This window comes from Erinaceus europaeus, chromosome 2 (assembly GCF_950295315.1).
Source record: "Erinaceus europaeus chromosome 2, mEriEur2.1, whole genome shotgun sequence".
Classification (NCBI taxonomy): Eukaryota; Metazoa; Chordata; class Mammalia; order Eulipotyphla; family Erinaceidae; genus Erinaceus; species Erinaceus europaeus.
Window position 1 is genome coordinate 196,745,479 of NC_080163.1, and position 18,524 is coordinate 196,764,002.

General features: G+C 48.9%; 1 protein-coding gene across 3 annotated transcripts; it reads right to left on the bottom strand.

The window, feature by feature from the left end:
- Positions 1–2,726: 2,726 nt before the first annotated feature.
- CEACAM19 (CEA cell adhesion molecule 19) lies at positions 2,727–15,038 on the bottom strand. Of its 3 annotated transcripts, XM_060186192.1 has the most exons (8): positions 14,794–15,036; positions 10,906–11,274; positions 10,036–10,183; positions 8,198–8,281; positions 7,383–7,429; positions 5,950–6,035; positions 5,708–5,761; positions 2,727–3,303 (listed from the first exon to the last, which is right to left on the bottom strand). In XM_060186192.1, exons 1-8 carry the CDS (start codon positions 14,831–14,833, stop codon positions 3,250–3,252), a joined length of 882 nt encoding a protein of 293 aa, XP_060042175.1. In that variant the 5' UTR covers positions 14,834–15,036; the 3' UTR covers positions 2,727–3,249. The 3 variants fall into 3 exon arrangements, with proteins under 3 accessions (XP_060042175.1, XP_060042176.1, XP_007532957.1); XM_060186193.1 differs by lacking the exon at positions 5,708–5,761 and having other exon boundaries at positions 14,794–15,038; XM_007532895.2 differs by lacking the exon at positions 8,198–8,281 and having other exon boundaries at positions 14,794–15,032.
- Between the last annotated feature and the right edge of the window lie 3,486 nt (positions 15,039–18,524).

Here is an 18,524-nt window from a genome sequence, read left to right on the forward strand (position 1 = left end):
CTCCTTCTTATTCTTATCCTCTTTGCCCTTCTTGATTATTTTCCTCCACCTCCTTCTTTCTCTGCTTCCTCCTCCACCTTATTGTTTGCTTGCTTGTTTTTGCTTTGCTTTCCAGAGCCCTGCTCGGCTCTGACTGGTGGTGGTGCTGGGGTTGAACCTAGGATGAACCATGAAGGGCTTTTTGCATAACTGTTATGCTGCCTCCCCCCCATCTCTGTGTCTCCATCGAGGTGGGGGCAGGGTGAGTGAGAGAGAACTATCAGCTCTGACAGAAATTGATGGGGGGGATCAGATGGGGGGGGGTGTCTCCCTATGTGGCTCCTCAGTCTCCCTCGCCCCCACCCCCACCACACACACCCCTGTGTGACGGGCAGCCTTCTTAGAAGATGGGCGTCAGGCTGTCTGGGCAGGGCTGAGGCTGCCGGGAGGAGGAAGTCCTTCCCAGGCAGATTTGCATACTGCGTCAGCAGCAGCCCAGGCTATTTCCCTTCCTGAGAATATTCCCCCAGCTCTTGCCTATTTCCCCATCTCTGCGGTGACCCCACATACACGGTGTTCAAATAAAAAAGAGGTCCCACCCCCAGCGCCACATGAAGGGTACCACACAGGGGGGACCAGGGAAAGCTCTGTGGAGGGTGGAGCGAGTCTCTCTAAACAAACAGTGAAAATCAGGCCTGGAACGGTGGTATTGGGCAGGCGCGTGGCTCTGATGCTATATGACACAAATATAAAGTGACAGAAGGATCCCTTACCTCACAGAGCTGGGGGCCAGAAGTCTGAACTGCATTTCCTCAGTTGCCGAGTTGCTTTCCGGAGGGTCCAGGGAAGAATTTATATTGTCCTGCCTCTTCTGGTTTCTAGAAGTTTTCACTCATGGCCTCTTTCCATCGTGTGTGTGTGTGTGTGTGTGTGTGTGTGTGTGTGTAAACTTATTTGTTTGATGTATTTATTTATTGACTGTGAGGGAGGAGGAGACAGAGAGGGAGAGAGAAAGAGAGATGCCTGCAGACCTGCTTCACCGCCTGTGAAGCGACTCCCCTGCAGGTAGGGAGCCGGGGGCTTGAACTGGGATCCTTACACTGGTCTTTGAGCTTTGCTCCACCTGCGCTTAACCCGCTGCACTACCGCCCAACTACCTCTTATTATTAATAACACACACACACATACACCACACCACACACGACATCAGAGCATCATGCTGGTATATGTGGTGCCAGGGATGGAACTCAGGACCTCATGCTTGAGAGTTCAGTGCTTTATCCACTGTGCCACCTCCCGGGCAACCTCCCACCTCAGGGCCCTTAGCTTCACCACATGTTTGCCATGAAAGATCATATTCATGGGGGATGAGGACACAGACTCCTGTATGAAAAAGTTGGATTTATTTATTTCTTTACCAACGAGAGGGAGACACAGAGTATCACTCCGGCACGTGTGATACAGGGACTGAGTCCAATGCTTGAGTCGCTGGGCCACCTCCGAGGTGGCAGGACAAGGAGTTTTTTGAGAGGTCATTATTCAGTCTGTTGTACCTCTTTTATGATTATTTTTCCCTCAGGAAAAAATAAATAATAAAAATAATAATTATTATTATTATTTTTCCCTGGCAGGCACACCTTGAATGACCCTCAGTCCTTCTCTCTGCCCTCACTCCCACCCTGATCTGCCCCCCTGCCCCCCGGCCATGCAGACTCCTACCCCAGGGCCTTTGTACCTGCTGCTCCCTCTGTCTGCAACACTCCCCCTCTACACCCCCCCCCCCCACACACACACACCTTCACTTCTTTGCTGATCGTCAACTGGCTGGAGTGTCTTCCTCCACCCTCTGGTACTGAGTACTGCAGGCTCAGATAAGGTCCTGAGTTTGAACTGTGGCATTGCACTGCTCTGCTCTGGTTCTCTCTCTCATTAATGAATACATCTTTATTTATTATTACCCCCCCCCCAAACCATAGTCCTGTGCACACAGGTACAATTCCACTGCTTTTGTGGGGAGACAGACAGAGGAGACGCCACAGCACCTGGCTTTTTTAACACCTCCCTCCAGGTGCCAGGGTTCAAATCTGGGCCACATGCACACTAAGGCTGATGCCCTACCTGATAAGTTCTCTCCAGCCCCTAAGTTCCTTGCTTGTTCTGGTGTTACCGGGCCTCGTGCATATATGATCTCACCACTTTGGATTGACTTTTTCATTCAGATGTAGACGGATAGGCCCAGATGGAGAGATACCACAGTCCTGGAGCTTCCTCAAGTGCCACTGTGGTACTCTCCTGTGGTGCTGGGGTTTGAACCTGAGTTACACACCTGGAAAGACCATTGCCCTACCAGGTGAGCTATTGCTCTGAGTCCCCAGGTTCAGTCCCCAGCACCATCATCAGTTGGAGCTGAGCAGTGCTCTGGTCTCTGTATCTTACTCTCTGTAGCTCATATATATATTTAAAGTGTGTCTGGGGAAAATAGCTTAGCAGGTAGAGAACATTGAACTTCCATGCCAGGGGGTCCTGGTTCGACCCCCAGCATCCTGGATGGAGCTCTGGCTTCTCCCTCTTGTGCTTGCTCTCTGTGAAGCTGTGACTCTGTGATCTCTGCTATGTGATAAATAAAATGAACCAAAACCCCCTCCCATCTTTATCTGTCCCCATCACCACAGCATTCTGGCTGCTGCTTCCTTCCCGGTCATAGCCTGGGGGGTGAGGGTAGGGCCCACCCCATAACTGCGGGGCCTACCCCATAACTGTGGGGCCTGGCACTGCCCTGCTCACCACTCAGTTATTGCAGCAAGGATGAATAAATTAATAAATTAAGGGGTGTAGATCACCCCCTCTTGGAGCAGAAGGTGAGATGAGGGGACTGTGAGGCAGCACATGGGTCCCCCTGCAGGTTTCAAGTGTCAGAGAAAGGCTGGGTTTTGAGGGGAGCAGGGTCTGCATGAGGGGGGCCAGGGACCAGGCACCTGCCGGCTCGGACCCCCCAACCTGCTGCCTTGTGCCCAGGGCAGGGGTTCTGAGGTGCTACACAGCTTGGGGGGTGTGGCAGGGTCTTCTGGAGTCAGGCATGGCCCACGCTTCTTTCCCCCCTCATGTCTGGGAGTTTGGTGGGGTTGGGTGGGGGGTACCACCCAACTGATGGGCTTGGCGGCCTCAGCCTGGGCCTCTGGGTCTCTGAGTCTCTGAGTCTCTGCGTCTCTGCATCTCTGGTCCGCTGTCCCATCTCTTCAGGAGTGACCCCCCAGGCCCAGCCAGAACCTCTCAGGGGGCTGGAACCAGCTGGCAGTAGGGCGCGGGGTCAGGGTTGAGCAGGTCCTGGGGGAGGAGGGGAGGGGAAGGGCTGTCACCGAGGCTTAGATGGGGAGGGGGAGAGATCACAGAGATAGCGGAAGACTGCGATGGAAGGAGAGACTCAGAGATGCCACTGGAAGAGGCTGGAAGAGGGGTAGCCCTCTGTTGGGAACATGTGTAAGCCTGATAGAGCTTAGGGAGAACCACCCCCATCTTTGGTTGGAGGTCTGAGAAGATAACCTCTTGGTAAGTCTCTCTCAACCAAGGTGAGCATAAGGGGGGAAACTCAGACTTGGTTCTTTCCTTCTTGACTCTCAGGCCCACAGAAACCCCAATACTTCCCTCCATTAACCGCAGGCCACATGGCCACAGATTCACTCATTCAAAGTCACCTTCTGATCACAGAAGAACACACCTTATCACACACTTCATCACACACCTCAGACCCCAGACAAGAGAAATTCCAAACTATATGGCCCTTTGATATTCATCTTCTTTCTGTCTCACCCTACGGATTTAACCCCTATGCTTCTCTCAAATACCTTTGGATAATTAAGTTGCTTGTGTTATGGAGAATAACTGTCTTGTATCTCATCAATTCCTGTCATACCAGCCCCCTACCTTAGGGGCATGCTAACTGTTAAGAAACCTGTAATTTCTGTCATATTTCAACAATAATTAACTTCATTGCTTTTCCATTTAACTCATGTCCACTTTGCTAATAAATGGACTCTAGGGTTCTGGGATTCTAAGGACTCAGATTCTAGATTCACGCTAAGAGTCCCCTGGTGTCTTTTACTTCGTGTCACCCCGGTCGTGAGCAAGAAAGAACCAGCCCGTTACCTTTCCCCTGGAGACCACCCTGCCGGAGAAGGAGAGAGAGACCCCGAAAGCCCTCCTCATAAGAAGAAAGTAAGGGCCAGCAAGATAGTTCAGCTGGACGGTGTGCCTGTTCAGCCATGCTGGCGACCCAGGTTCAAACCCAACCCCCACTACACAGGAGGGTGGGGTGGGGTGAGGTGGTGGGTGGGGGGAAGTTTTGGTGCCTTGGTGTCTCTCTCTCTCTCTTTCTCTCTCTCTCTCTTTTATATATTTATTTATTTATTCCCTTTTGTTGCCCTTGTTTTTTTTATTGTTGTAGTTATTATTGTTGTTGTTGTTGGATAGGACAGAGGGAAATGGAGAGAGGAGGGGAAGACAGAGAGGAGGAGAGAAAGACAGACACCTGCAGACCTGCTTCACCGCCTGTGAAGCGACCCCCCTGCAGGTGGGGAGCCAGGGGCTCGAACTGGGACCCTCACACCGGTCCTTGTGCTTTCAGCCAAGTGCGCTTAAACCCGCTGTGCTACCGCCCGGCTCCCTCTCTCTTTCTATGTGAAAAAGTTGTCCCAGAGTGCTGAAGTTCTGGTGACAATGACAGTTAAAATGTGACAAGGTCTGGAGAGGTAGTTCACTGGCTAGGGCACCTGCCTTGCCTACAGTGGAGTCCTGGAACCACGTGGGAGTGCCAGGGGACAAGCCACTGCTGTGTTCTCTCACCTCCTCTTTCTGAATGAAAAAAAAAAGTGGCTGGAGTCCTGAAACCACTCATAAGAAGTCCTGGCATCATACACAAAAATATGTGGGCTGGGAAGACAGCATAATGGTTGTGCAAAAGACTCTCCTGCCTGAGGCTCTGAGGCCCCAGGTTCAATCCCTTGCACCACCATAAACCAGAGCTGAGCAGTGTACTGGTTAAAAAAGAAAAATAAGGGAGTTGGGTGGTACTGCAGCGGGTTAAGCACACGTGGCACAAAGCACAAGGACCAGCGTAAGGATCATGGTTCAAGCCCCCGGCTCCCCACCTGTAGGGGAGTCGCTTCACAGGAGGTGAAGCAGGTCTGCAGGTGTCTGTCTTTCTCTCCCCCTCTCTGTCTTCCCCTCCTCTCTCCATTTCTCTCTGTCCTATCCAACAATGACAACATCAAGAACAATAATAACTACAACAATAAAAACAAGAGCAACAAAAAGGAGATAAATAAATATTAAAAAATTTTAAAAAGAACTGTTGAAGTTCTTTAAAAAAAAAAGGAAAATAAATAAATAAATAGAAACAGAAGAAGCAGCCTAAGAGTTGGCACAGCAGATAAAGCATTGGACTCTCAGCAGAAGTACTGAGTTCGATTCCCAGCATCACATGTGCCAGAGTGATGCTCTGGCTTTCTGTCTCTTAAATAACGAAATACATATTTTTAAATGACTTGTATGTTTGATTTCCTTGCTTCCTTTCCCTAGGGCACTGGGAGCTGCCCAGGGCCTCAGTGGTGCTGTAACGGAGGCTGGGTATTGGGGGTTGAGAACAGGCCCTCCCACCAAGCCCTGGGGTCGGGATCCCTCCCATGCCAGGACTTGTGGGTCCCCACACCCCCACCCACCCCTGGCTCCACACCTGGTACTGGTGGTTCTGTGACCCTGACTTCGGGAGTGGTGGCAGAGGTGGGGGCTGCAAAGGAAGACGTAGGTGAGCAGGCGCCAAGACCCCACAGTCCCCAAGGCCCCCTCCCCCTCCCCACTGTCCGTCCCCTTCTGGTTTCAGCCCAGAGCTGCAGTTCCCAAGCTGTGTGCCACGGCACCCTGGGGGGTTCCGCCAGCTCAGAGGCTGCTTTTAAGGATGGGGAGGTGGAGACTCACCGTGGTGTTGTTCTGGGCCCCCGTGTCGCTGAGGGGGGACACCAGGAGGACAGGTGAGGGCATCACTTCATAGATGTTGTTGTCATCTGAAACAGAGGATGAGAGGATGAGGGAGGAACCGGGGTCAGGTGGCTCATGGGGCCTACACCAGCTGTGGCTGACATTCATTCATTCTGCTGCAATTCCTGCAAACCCCCTCCACCTGCCCAGTCCCAGGCTAGGGACTCAGTGTTGAGGCAACCCTGAGCTGGTCCTGGGGAATGACCCAGAGTGGGTGGGACTAGTGAGGAGGGCTTCCTGGAGGAGGAGACATCAGAGGCTGGAGAGATAAGCGAGAGAGCCAGGTAAAGGCAGTCTGGGGGTGTGCAGAGGCCTGATGGTGAGAGCCTGCCCTTTCTGTTGGTATCTAGAATTGCACTGTTCCACCATCCACAGAGTTCCCTCCAATGCCATCCACTATGCTCATGTGTGCCTCCTGGGCTCGAACCCAGAGCCTTACATGTGCTGTACTGGGTAAGCAATTTCTTGTCCTCCATTCCGCCCCCCCCCCTCTTTTTGAGGTTGCGAATGTTACAAGTGAGAGACAGAGCCAGGGAAGTCACCTGGGGCCAGTCACCTGGGAAGAGGAGGAATTAAGAGCTGTTAGGGGCTGGGGAGACAGCATGATGGTTTTGTGAAAGGCTTCCATGCCTGAGTCTCTGAGCTACCAGCTTCAGTCCCCAGCACCACTGCCAGCACTGACCTGTGCCCTGGTCTCTCTCTGTCTATATCACTCTCTCATAAAAAGAAATATGGGAGTTGGGCTGTAGCACAGCGGGTTAAGCGCACGTGGCGCAAAGCGCAAGGACCGGCATAAGCATCCCGGTTCGAACCCCAGCTCCCCACCTGCAGGGGAGTCGCTTCACAGGCTGTGAAGCAGGTCTGCAGGTGTCTGTCTTTCTCTCCCCCTCTCTGTCTTCCCCTCCTCTCTCCATTTCTCTCTGTCCTATCCAACAACGAACAACATCAATCATAACTACAACAATAAAACAAGGGCAACGAAAGGGAATAAATAATAAATTAAAAATATAAAAAAAAAACAAAAAACATTTAAAAAAAGAAATATATATGTGTTTATTAAATAGAGCTATATTATGGAGGCTGAACTTGGTTCCAAGGCCACTGGGGAGCCATGAAGGACTTTGGAACAACAGGATGAGAGGATGGGAAACATCCTGCCCAGAGGTGGACAGACCAGGGGAAGCAGGGACACAGAGTTACCAGGAAAATGAGGGGGTGATGGAGAAGTGCTCTGAGTGGCCACCGTGAGGTCTGAGAGACAGAGAGGCCCCAAGGCTGAGAGAACAGGCGGGGAGGGCGTCCGTGGCTGCTGGGCTTGGGAGGAGGGAGGACGGAGCAGCAGGTGGAAGTGGTGGGGGGGGGGGCTGGCTTACCTGCACTCTGCCTGGGGTCCAGCTCTGGCTTCTCTGTGGTGGTCAACCTGGAACACAGGGACAGAGCTGCCATCAGGTGTCCCCACTGGGGGACGGACAGAGCCCTCGAGGCTGGGGACTCCCACCCACCCAGTGCCCCAGCCCCATACAGAGGGGTGGCTCTGCTCCAAGTCAGCTATGAGGACCCCTGAGCCCACCCTCTTGTTCTGTGTGGATGTACAGTATGCCTGTAGTTTTATTTTATTTTTAGGGTAGGGACTGTTACTGATGGACAAAGTCAGAAATGACTTTGTGTGTGTGTCCTGCTTGCATCCTTGACTACTGTTTATTATTATTATTGTTGTTGTTAGCTTTTTTTTTTTTTTTTTAAATCAGTGCATTGCTCAGTTCTGGCTTATGGTGGTGCAGGGGATTGAACACAGAACCTCAAAGCCTCAGGCATGAGAGTCTCTTTGCATAACCATCATGCTGTTTCCACAGCTCCATTGCTATGTTAAGGAACCTGAACTTGCACTTGGTTCCAAGGGCACTAGGGAGCCGTGAAGGGCTTTGAAGAAGAACCTGGAGTTTTAGAAGGGCCCTGGCCAGAAGTGGGCTGAAAGTGAGTTTGGAGGCTGGGAGGCCAGTGAGGCTGTGGGGACCCGGGGCCATGAGTTCCCCCTTTTACAGACCATGCTGCAAACACCTGTCCCCTGATTCCTGTCATGTTTCTCTTTGCCTGGGCTCCTCGTAAACCCTTGTGGAAAAGCTGACTGGGTAGCACTGCCACAGAGCTGTCTGCTCCCTGGACAGAGGCTGCCCACACCAATACTGACCATGGGCTGGGGAAGGTTGACGGTGTTGGGGACAACACTGGGAACAAGACTGATGAAGACCCCTGGCCTCTTGGGATGGATGCTCTAATGAGGGGAGAGAGAGGCAGAAATTCCCATAAACCACTGCCAGTAGAAACACTGTGAGAGAAGACACAGGGGTGGCCTGGCAGGTAGCACAGTGGGTAAAGCGCTGGACTCTCAATCATGATACCTGAGTTCAGTTCCTGGTACCATAAGTTCCAAAGTGATGTTCTGTTTCCTCTCTCTCTCTCTCTCTCCTTCTTTCTCCTGTGTTTATTTTTTTTTAACTTAAAAAAGTTTTTTATTATCTTTACTTATTGGACAGAAACAGCCAGAAATAGGAAAGGAAAGGGGAGATAGAGAGACACCTGTAGGACTGCTTTACCACTCACAAAGATTTCCCTTTGAGGGTGGGGACCAGGGGTTCAAACCTGGGCCCTTGAGAATTATATCATGTGGTCTTAACCAGGTGCACCACCACCGGCCCCTCTCTTGTGTTTCTAAATAAATCTTTGATAAATAAATAAATAGTTCAAAAACCAAAAAATAAAGAGTACTGGACTCTGAAGCATGAATTCCCTAGTTCAGTCCCTGGCACTGCATGTGCTGTATGTGCCAGAGTGGTGCTCTGGTTCTCCTCTCTCTCTCTCTCTCTCTCCCTCTCTCTCTCTCCCTCTCCCCCCCCCTTTCTCTCTCTCTTTCTCTCTCCCTCTCTCTCTCTCCCTGCAAAGGCAAACGTCTAAGTGGTAATCTGCTCTATTTCTCTCATATAATTAAAAAAAAAATGTTGGAGTCAGGTGGTAGCACAGCAGGTTAAGCGCACGTGGCACAAAGTGCAAGGACCGGCCTAAGGATCCCGGTTCGAGCCCCCGACTCCCCACCTGCAGGGGAGTCGCTTCACAGGCGGTGAAGCTGGTCTGCAGGTGTCTATCTTTCTCTCCCCCTCTCTGTCTTCCCCTCCTCTCTCCATTTCTTTCTGTCCTAGCCAACAATGACAACAACAATAATAACTACAACAATAAAAAACAACAAGGGCAACAAAAGAATATAAATAAATATAGAAAGAAAATTTTTTTAAATTTGTTTAAGGAACTCCCTCCACCCAAACAAAGCAAATCCAAGTCAGAATGAAGAAGTGCTGGGTGAGGCTTCTTCTCAACCAGACCTGAAACTCACATCACAGAACCACCCACCCTCCCCATTCCCAGTCCTGAGAGCAGAAATGCTGTCCTTTGTAATGCAAAAGTCTGTCTCATACAGACTACAAAGAATCTCTTCTGCTTTCCATGTTCTTTAATAAAAAATAACTTTTCAAGAACACTTTTTAATTTTTATGAGAGAAAGAGACCAGACTGCTCAACTCTGGCATCAAGTGGTGCTGGGGATTGAACCTGGGGCCTCTGGGGTTTCAAGCCCTGAGTTCTGTCTTATGGTCTAATGCTGGACCAATTCCCAAGCCATTTTATCTTGTTTTATTTTATTTTATTTTTCCACTCTTTCTTTCTTTTCTTCATTTCTTTTTTCTTTCTCTTTCTTTCTTCCTCCTTCCCTTCCTCCTCCCTTTCTTTCTTTCCTTTCTTTCTCTTTCTTTCTTTTCTGCTCTTTCTTCCTTCTTTCCCTTTCTCCTTTTCTTTCTATCTTCCCCTCCCTTCCTTCCTTTCTCCTTCTCTCTCTCCCTCTCTCTCTCCCTCTCTTGTGGTATTGATGTTTGAACAAAGGGCTTCACACATGCAAAACCTGTGCCCTTCCACTGAGCCACATCCTCAGCCCAAGGCACCAGGATAGGAGGGGGTCCCTGGGTGGGGCAGGTGGGGTACCTGCGGTTGTGTTCAGTCAAGCCCTGCTTGACCAGGAAGTAGACAAGGCAGCCAATGACGAGGGAGCCGGTGGCCACAGACCCAACAACAATGGCCGCGATGATGCCGGTGCTCACGGGCAGGTGTATGAGGGGTGACATGTGCCCTTCTGAGACAGACAGAAAGAAGGTGAAGGGGTGAGGGGTCAGAGGGCACCCCTCCTCGAATCCCCGATGACAGTCCTTCTGGGAGCACCATCAGGTACCTCCTGGCCCACCCACATGTTGGTTCACTTTTATCACCAGTGTTTTACCGCTCTAAGCTAGCTTCTGCAGGACTGCTTCACCGCTTGGAAGCTTCCCACTTACAGCTGAGGACAGGTGACTTGACCCTGGGTCCTTGTGCCTGGTAACATGTGCGCTTAACTAGGTGTGTCACTGCCTGACTCCATAAATAAATCTTTAAAAATAAATAAATGGGGGGTAGAGCACAAAATGGTTATGCAAAGAGACTCTCATGCCTGACCCTCCAAAGTCCCAAGTTCAACCCCTGCACCACCACAAACCAGAGTTCTCTGTGGGTGTGTGTGTGTGTAAAAATAAATAAATAATGCTGGGGAGACATTTCTGCAAAAGACTTTCCTGCCTGAGGTTCTTTGAGGTTCCAAGTTCATTTCCCAGCACCACAATAAGCCAGAGCTAAACTGCGCTAGAACCTCTGTATCTTTCTCTCATTAAAATAAAATAAATAAAATATTAAAGTAAATAAAAGTTGTGTTGTGGGGAGGCAGAGGGGCTCGCAGGGTTGGAGGTGCGTGGCTGCTCAGGTGTGCACCTGCCTTCCTGCCCCGGGCCCACCTCCCCCCCCCCCCCCCCCCGCTCCTGCACTCACCGCCCACCTGGACCTGGGTCTTAGCCCTCAAGGTCAGTTCAGGGTTGATGGTGACGGCCACCTGGTAGGTGCCACTGTCAGTGGGCTGGGCGTTCCGTAGCAGCATGGAGCCATTGGGGAAGCCCTCGACGTCCCGAAGCTGGGCTTGGTTGCCCTCACGCTGGGGCTGCTGCAGACCGGGCAGGTAGGTAAAGAGCAGCGTGCTGCCCTGGGCTTCCTCACCCAGGTACCACCGGATGGACTTGGCGCCGCTCGGCACCCCCTGCACCGACAGCAGCAGGTCCTGGTTCTTCTGAGGCAGCTCTGGAATCTTCTGGATGCTCAGGGCTGCCCAAGAGCCTTGGGGGACCCAGAGGGCCAGGATGGAGGCTGGTTGGGGAGGGTGGGGAGGTGACAGGGGAGGGAGGCCTGAGATGGAGGCTGCTGGCAGAGGCCACAGCGTGCTCCCTCCCAGAGGTCCCCCTCCGGAGCAGGCACCCTGAGTGCTGTGTGCTTGCGGGGGGCGGGGGGAAGAGGGCATTGCCAGGATCCATTAGTGATGTCTACCTTGGGTACAGAAATGAGAATCACCCCTCATACACCTGCCTGTGATCACCGGCATCATCGCTGCCATTGTTGTTGGATATGTGGCCACCGGCTGCCTTATCTACTTCCTGGTCAAGCAGGGCTTGACTGACCACAACCACAGGTACCCCACCTGTACCAAATATGATCAAATATGTCTTTATCTCTGCCCTTGTGCTGCTGGGCAGATGGCTCCGCTGGGGAATGGGGAACTTTTGTGTTTGAGATCCCCAGTTTGATCCTGGTACCCCATGTACCAGAATGCTGCTGGGGCTTCTCTCTCCCTCTTGCATGTGAAACTCTTCTTTTTCTTTTTAAAAAATATTTTATTTATCTATTTATTAGAGAGAGACAGAGAGAAATTTAGAAGGGAGTGGGAGATTGAGAGGGAGAGAGAGACAGAGAGATATCTGTAGCCCTGCTTCACTACTCATGAAGCTTCCCCCCCTGCAGGTGGGGACCAGGGGCTTGAACCCGGGTCTTTGTGCACTGTAATATGAACACTTAACCAAGTGCACCACTGCCTGGCCCCTCTGTGGAACTCTTTCTATTAAATAAATATAAATAAATATAGTTTTGTTTTGAGGGGCTGAGTGGTAGAGCACCTACTTAAATGCTTGTGCAAGGACCTGGGTTCAAGCTCCTTGGTCCCCACCTGCAGGGGGAAGCTTCACAAGAGGTGAAGCAGTGCTGCAGGTATCTCTCTGTCTCTTTCCCAAGATCTCTGTCTACTCCTTTTCTCTCAACTTCTTTCTAATAAAGAAAAAGAGATTAAGTGAAAATAAATACAGAATTTTGGAAATGAATGGTAAAGAAAAGATTTTCACCATCAAGGACTTAGATGTTAGACCAGAAACTATCAGATAGATACTTAGAGGAAAATTTTGGCAGAACTCTTTTCTGCATAAATTTTAAAGACATCTTCAATGAAATGAATCCAATTACAAAGAAGACTAAGGCAAGTATAAACCTATGAGACTACATCAAATTAAAAAGTTTCTGCACAGCAAAAGAAACCACTACCCAAACCAAGAGACTCCTTACAGAATGGGAGATGATCTTTACATGCCATACATCAGACAAGAGTTTAATAACCAAAATATATAAAGAGCTCACCAAACTCAGCAACAAGAAAGCAAATGACCCCATCCAAAAATGGGGAGAAGACATGGACAGAATATTCACCACAGAAGAGATCCAAAAGGCCGAGAAACACATGAAAAAATGCTCCAAGTCTCTGATTGTCAGAGAAATGCAAATAAAGACAACCATGAGATACCACTTCACTCCTGTGAGAATGTCATACATCAGAAAAGGTAACAGCAGCAAATGCTGGAGAGGGTGTGTGGTCAAAGGAACCCTCCTGCACTGCTGGTGGGAATGTCAATTGGTCCAACCTCTGTGGAGAACAGTCTGGAGAACTCTCAGAAGGCTAGAAATGGACCTACCGTATGATCCTGCAATTCCTCTTCTGGGGAAATATCCTAAGGAACCCAACACACCCATCCAAAAAGATCTGTGTACACATATGTTCTTGGAAGCACAATTTGTAACAGCAAAAACCTGGAAGCAACCCAGGTGTCCAACAACAGATGAGTGGCTGAGCAAGTTGTGGTCTATATACACAATGGAATACTACTCAGCTGTAAAAAATGGTGACTTCACCGTTTTCAGCCGATCTTGGATGGAGATTGAAGAAATCATGTCAAGTGAAATAAGTCAGAAACAGAAGGATGAGTATGGGATGATCTCACTCTCAGGCAAAAGTTGAAAAACAAGATCAGAAGAGAAAACACAAATACAAGTAGAACCTGAACTGGAGTTGATGTATTGCATCAAAGTAAAAGACTCGGGTGGGTGGTGGGGAGAGTACAGATCCAAAAAGGGTAACAGAGGACCTAGTGGGGATTGTATTGTTATATGGAAAACTTAGAAATGTTATGCATGTTAAATTATTGTATTTACTGTTGAATGTAAAACATTAATCCCCCAATAAAAAGAGAAAAGAAAAAGTAAACAAAAGAAGATTCTCACTAAGACTGGCAAGATAACTCATCTGGACAGTGTGTCTACTTTGCCCTGTGCACAGCACCTATTTGAACCTGGTTCCCCAGGTGTGATCTCATTTATTTATTTATTTGTTTATTTATTTATTTATTTTAAACCAGAGCACTGCTCAGCTCTGGCCAGTGATTGTGTGGGGGACTGAACCTGGGACTTGGGAGCCTAAGGAATCAGAGTCTGTTTGCATAACCATTATACTATCTACCCCTACCTGTCTATTTGTCTATCTATCTATCTATCTATCTATCTATCAATCAATCTCTATCTCTCTGAAAAAGGCAGTGGTGAACTCTCCCCCTCGACAACAAACAAATAACAAACTCTTGCCTGCAGTCAGGGAAATGGGTAGAGCACAGGACTCTACCTGAGGCTCCCAGTTCTTTCTCTGACTTGGTTCTTTCTCTGAGTGGTGCTCTGGCTCTCTCTCTCTCTCTCTCATTTCGCTCTCACTCTTTCATTCTCTGATATGACAAACAAAATAAATCTTTAAAAAATTTATCTGGGGGGTCGGGCGGTAGCGCAGCAGGTTAAGCACATGTGGTGCAAAGCGCAAGGACAAGCGTGAGAATCCCAGTTCGAGCCCCTGGCTCCCGACATGCAGGGGAGTCGCTTCACAGGCCAGGTGGTGAAGCAGGTCTGCAGGTGTCTATCTTTTTCTCCCCCTCTCTGTCTTCCCCTCCTCTCTCCTTGTCTCTCTGTCCTATCCAACAATGACATCAATAGCAACGATAATAGTAACCACAACAACGATTAAAAAAAAAACAGGGTAACAAAAGCGAAAAAATGGCCGCCAGGAGCAGTGGATTCATGGTGCAGGCACCGAGCCCCAGCAGTAACCCTGGAGGCAAAAAAAATCTCGGCTTTGGTGGGGCTGAATTTTTAGAAAATTCCACAAAGTTGGGGCAAGCGGTGGCACACTTGGTTAAGCGCACCCATTACAACAGTGCACCAAGGACCTGAGTTCAAGCCCCTGGTTCCCACCTACAGGGGGAAAGCTTCAGAGTGGTGAAGCAGGGATGCAAGTGTCTCTCTGTCTCTTTCTATCTTCCCCTCTCAGTTTCTCTCTGACTCTATCAAAACACACACACACACACACACACAACACACACACACACACACCAACGAAAGTTCCACAAAGTAGAAATGGGATGACAGTCACCACTCTCCTGACCTCCTCCACACACACACCTGACCATAAAGACCTCACCTTCCCTGGGGAGGACTGGGGGCCCCGCTCAGTCCCGCCCCCCACCCCCTTACCTGTGAGCAGGAGGCCCGGGGCCCCCACGGGAACCTGCATCCCTGTGTCCTGTGTCTTCCCGCCTTGGGGAGGGGACCAGCTCAGCGGGGTGCTCGGGGGAACCTCCAAGACATGGTCCAGGTGGCCCGAGTCGCAGCACCCCCAGCCACGGCCTCCGGAGGCTGCACCCCGCTTTCCTGACTCCCTGGACTGCAGACAGACTCCGGTGGAACCAGTTTTCCAGGGCGTCTGGGGAAGCTTTGGGGCTTCCTGGCCCCTCCCCTGACCCTGTTCTGTCTGCGGCCTCTCTGCCTGGCTGTCTGTCTGGCAGACCCAGGAGTGGCAGAAACTGAGAGTTGGGCAATTCTTGGGGTGAGCCAGCCCAGGAGGAGGACCCGCTCGACGGGCTCCCATTCCACAGAGGAAGAGACTGGGGCTCGAGCGTGTGTGTAAGGGACCTGGGCTTCAGGCACTGATTTCACTCTCCAGTTTGTCTCCTCCGAATCTTTTTCTTTTCATTTCTTTTTATTTATTTTTTAAAATTTTAAAATTTTTTTAAAAATATTTATTTATTTATTCCCTTTGTTGCCCTTGTTCATCTCTTTTTATTTGTGATTAATAGTGAATTACAAGATAGTAAGATTACACCACACCCATCACCAAAGTCTCTTTCTTCCTTCCTCTCTTAAATTGTTCACTTTGGGAGTCAGGCGGTAGCGCAGGGGGTTAAGCGCACGTAGCACAAAATGCAAGGACTGGCATGAGAATGCCGGTTTGAGTCCCCAGCTCCCCACCTGTAGAGGGGAGTCGCTTCACAGGTGGTGAAGCAGGTCTGCAGGTGTCTATCTTTCTCTCCCCCTCTCTGTCTTCCCCTCCTCTCTCCATTTCTCTCTGTCCTATCTAACAACGACATCAACAACAATAATAACTACAACAATAAAAACAACAAGGGCAACAAAAAGGAAAATAAATAAATAAATATTTTAAAAAATTACTTCATGCTTGTTTTTTTTTAAATTTATTTATTTATAAAATGGAAACACTGACAAGACCATAGGAGAACAGAGGTACCATTCCCACCACCAGAACTCTGTATCCCATCCCCACCCCTTATAACTTTCCTATTTTTTAACTCCATGGAGTATGGACCCAAGGTCATTGTGGGATGCAGAAGGTGGAAGGTCTGGCTTCTGTAATTGCTTCCCCACTGAACATGGGTGTTGATAGGTCGATCCATACTCCCAGCCTGCCTCTCTCTTTTCCTTGTGGGGCAGGGCTCTGGGGAAGCGGGGCTCCAGGACACATTGGTGGGGTCATTTGTCCAGGGAAGTCAGGTTGGCATCATGGTAGCATCTGGAACCTGGTGGCTGAAAAAGAGTTAACATATAAAGCCAAACAAATTGTTGATTAATCATGAACCTAAAGGCTGGCATAGTGCAGATGAAGATTTGGGGTCTCCATATTTGGAAATAGCCAGTAGGTCTATTTTAGGTCTATTCCAAAGGGCCCATGACTTCATTAGTTTTTGCCTGAGCCTGACATCTGATATGCAGATGGACCCAGGTTATTGTCTGGGGAGCTGATGTCATGGCTGGAAAAGGAACTAGAAAGCTGCATCAGAGAAGAGAGTAGCTCCCAAATGTGGGAAAAGAGTATAAATATTGTTGACTGTAAACCCCATCAATTTGATTAGGGGCCATCTTCAGCTTAGGAGCCTGTGTAAGCTCTGCATCCCTGTAGGTCTGAGCTCACATTCTGTGGTCATGAGTAGGAACGTTTTGAGTTGCACCAATTTAAGGACCCATCAAAGTCTCTTTCTTTCTTTCATTTATTTAGACAGAGATAAACCACCATAAACCAGAGCCAAGCAGTGCTCTGGTTAATAATAAATAAATATAAATAAAATTAAAATAAGAATTCACCAGGAGTACTGGAACTGTGCAGGTGAGGAGTTCCAGCGATAATCCTAGTGGTCAGAGAGAGAAAGAGAGAGAAGAAGGGAAAAGAAGGGAGTCGGGCACAGTGAGTTAAGTGCAGGTGGCACCAGTGGAGGGATCCTGGTTCGAGCCCCCGGCTCCCCACCTGCAGGGGAGTCGCTTCACAGGCGGTGAAGCAGGTCTGCAGGTGTCTGTCTTTCTCTCCCCCTCTCTGTCTTCCCCTCCTCTCTCCATTTCTCTCTGTCCTATCTAACGACATTAATAACATTAATAATAACTACAACAACAATAAAAAACAAGGGTAACAAAAGGGCAAATAAATAAACAAATATAAAAAAAGGTAAAAGAGAGGCTGGGATAGGGTGTGGGGGTGTGAGGGGAATGCTTAGGTCCTGGATGGCAGGTGGAGAACCTAGAAGGGCTTAGATTGGCTATGTGGAAAACTGAGAAATGTTACACATGTACCAACTACAGTACTTTACTGTTGACTGTAAACTATTAACCCTCCCAGCAAAGAAAAGAAAATCAAGGGAGGGGATTGGATATGGAGCTCTGGAGGTGGGCATTGTGTGGAAATGTACCTACCCCTCTTATCCTATAGTCTTGTCAATACTTCCATTTTATAAATAAAAATGTATTTTTATTTAAATTTTTTAATATTTATTTATTCCCTTTTGTTGCCCTTGTTTTACTGTTGTAGTTATTATTGATGCCGATGTTGTTGAATAGGACAGAGAGAAATGGAGAGAGGAGGGGAAGACAGAGAGGGGGAGAGAAAGACAGACACCTGCAGACCTGCTTCACCGCCTGAAGTGATTCCCCTGCAGGTGGGGATCCTTGCACTTTGCGCCACATGAGCTTAATCCACTGCGCTACTGCACGACTCCCCATAAATAAAAATTTTTTAAAAAGGAAAAAAAAGAAGGGCCAAGCAGTGGCACCTGGTTAAGTACACACATTACAGTGCATAAGACCCTTGGTTCAAGGCCCCAGACCCCATGTGCAGGGGACAAGTTTCATGAGTGGTGAGTTGTGGATCTCTCTCACTCTTTTTGTCCTTTTTTTCCTTTTTGCCTCCAGAGTTATTGCTGAGACTAGGTGCTTGCACTACGAATCCACTCAATACTCCTGGCGGCCATTTTTGTCATTTTTGTTGTTATTATTGTTATTGCTGTTGTTGTTGTTGGACAGGACAGAGAGAAATTGAGAGAGGAGGGGAAGACAGAAAGGGAGAGAGAAAGACAGACACCTGCAGACCTGCTTCACTGCCTTTGAAGCGACCCCGCTGCACACAGGGAGCTTAAATGGTCTCTCTCATTCTGCCTTTTATAGAAGCAGGATCATACAATGGCCCTCTCAGTCTCCATTCACTCAACATCCTGATGTTGAGGTTCAGTCCTACACGTAAGAGCTTTGTTCCTTTTTTTATGGATGAATAATGTTCCATTGTGTAGCTGGATCACAACCAGTTTGTCTACTCATCTGTTAATGAACATCTGAACCATGTCCACTTCTTGGTCACTGTGACTAGTGTTGCTAGGAGCATTCAAACAAGCGTTTGTTTGAATATCTAGCTTCAGTTCCTTGGGTGTGTGTGTGTGTGGGGGGGTGTCTAACTACCTAGGAGCTAAGCTTCTGTAATTTCTGGGTCAGTTTTATTCATTTATTTTTGGCATGGTGAGGCAAGTGCTTTACTAGGTGAGCTACCTGCTGGCCTCACTTTACGAATAAAAAAATACACACACACACACACACACACACACACACACACACAGAGTTTTTGATAAAGCAGAGAAAAAATGAGAGAGAAAAGG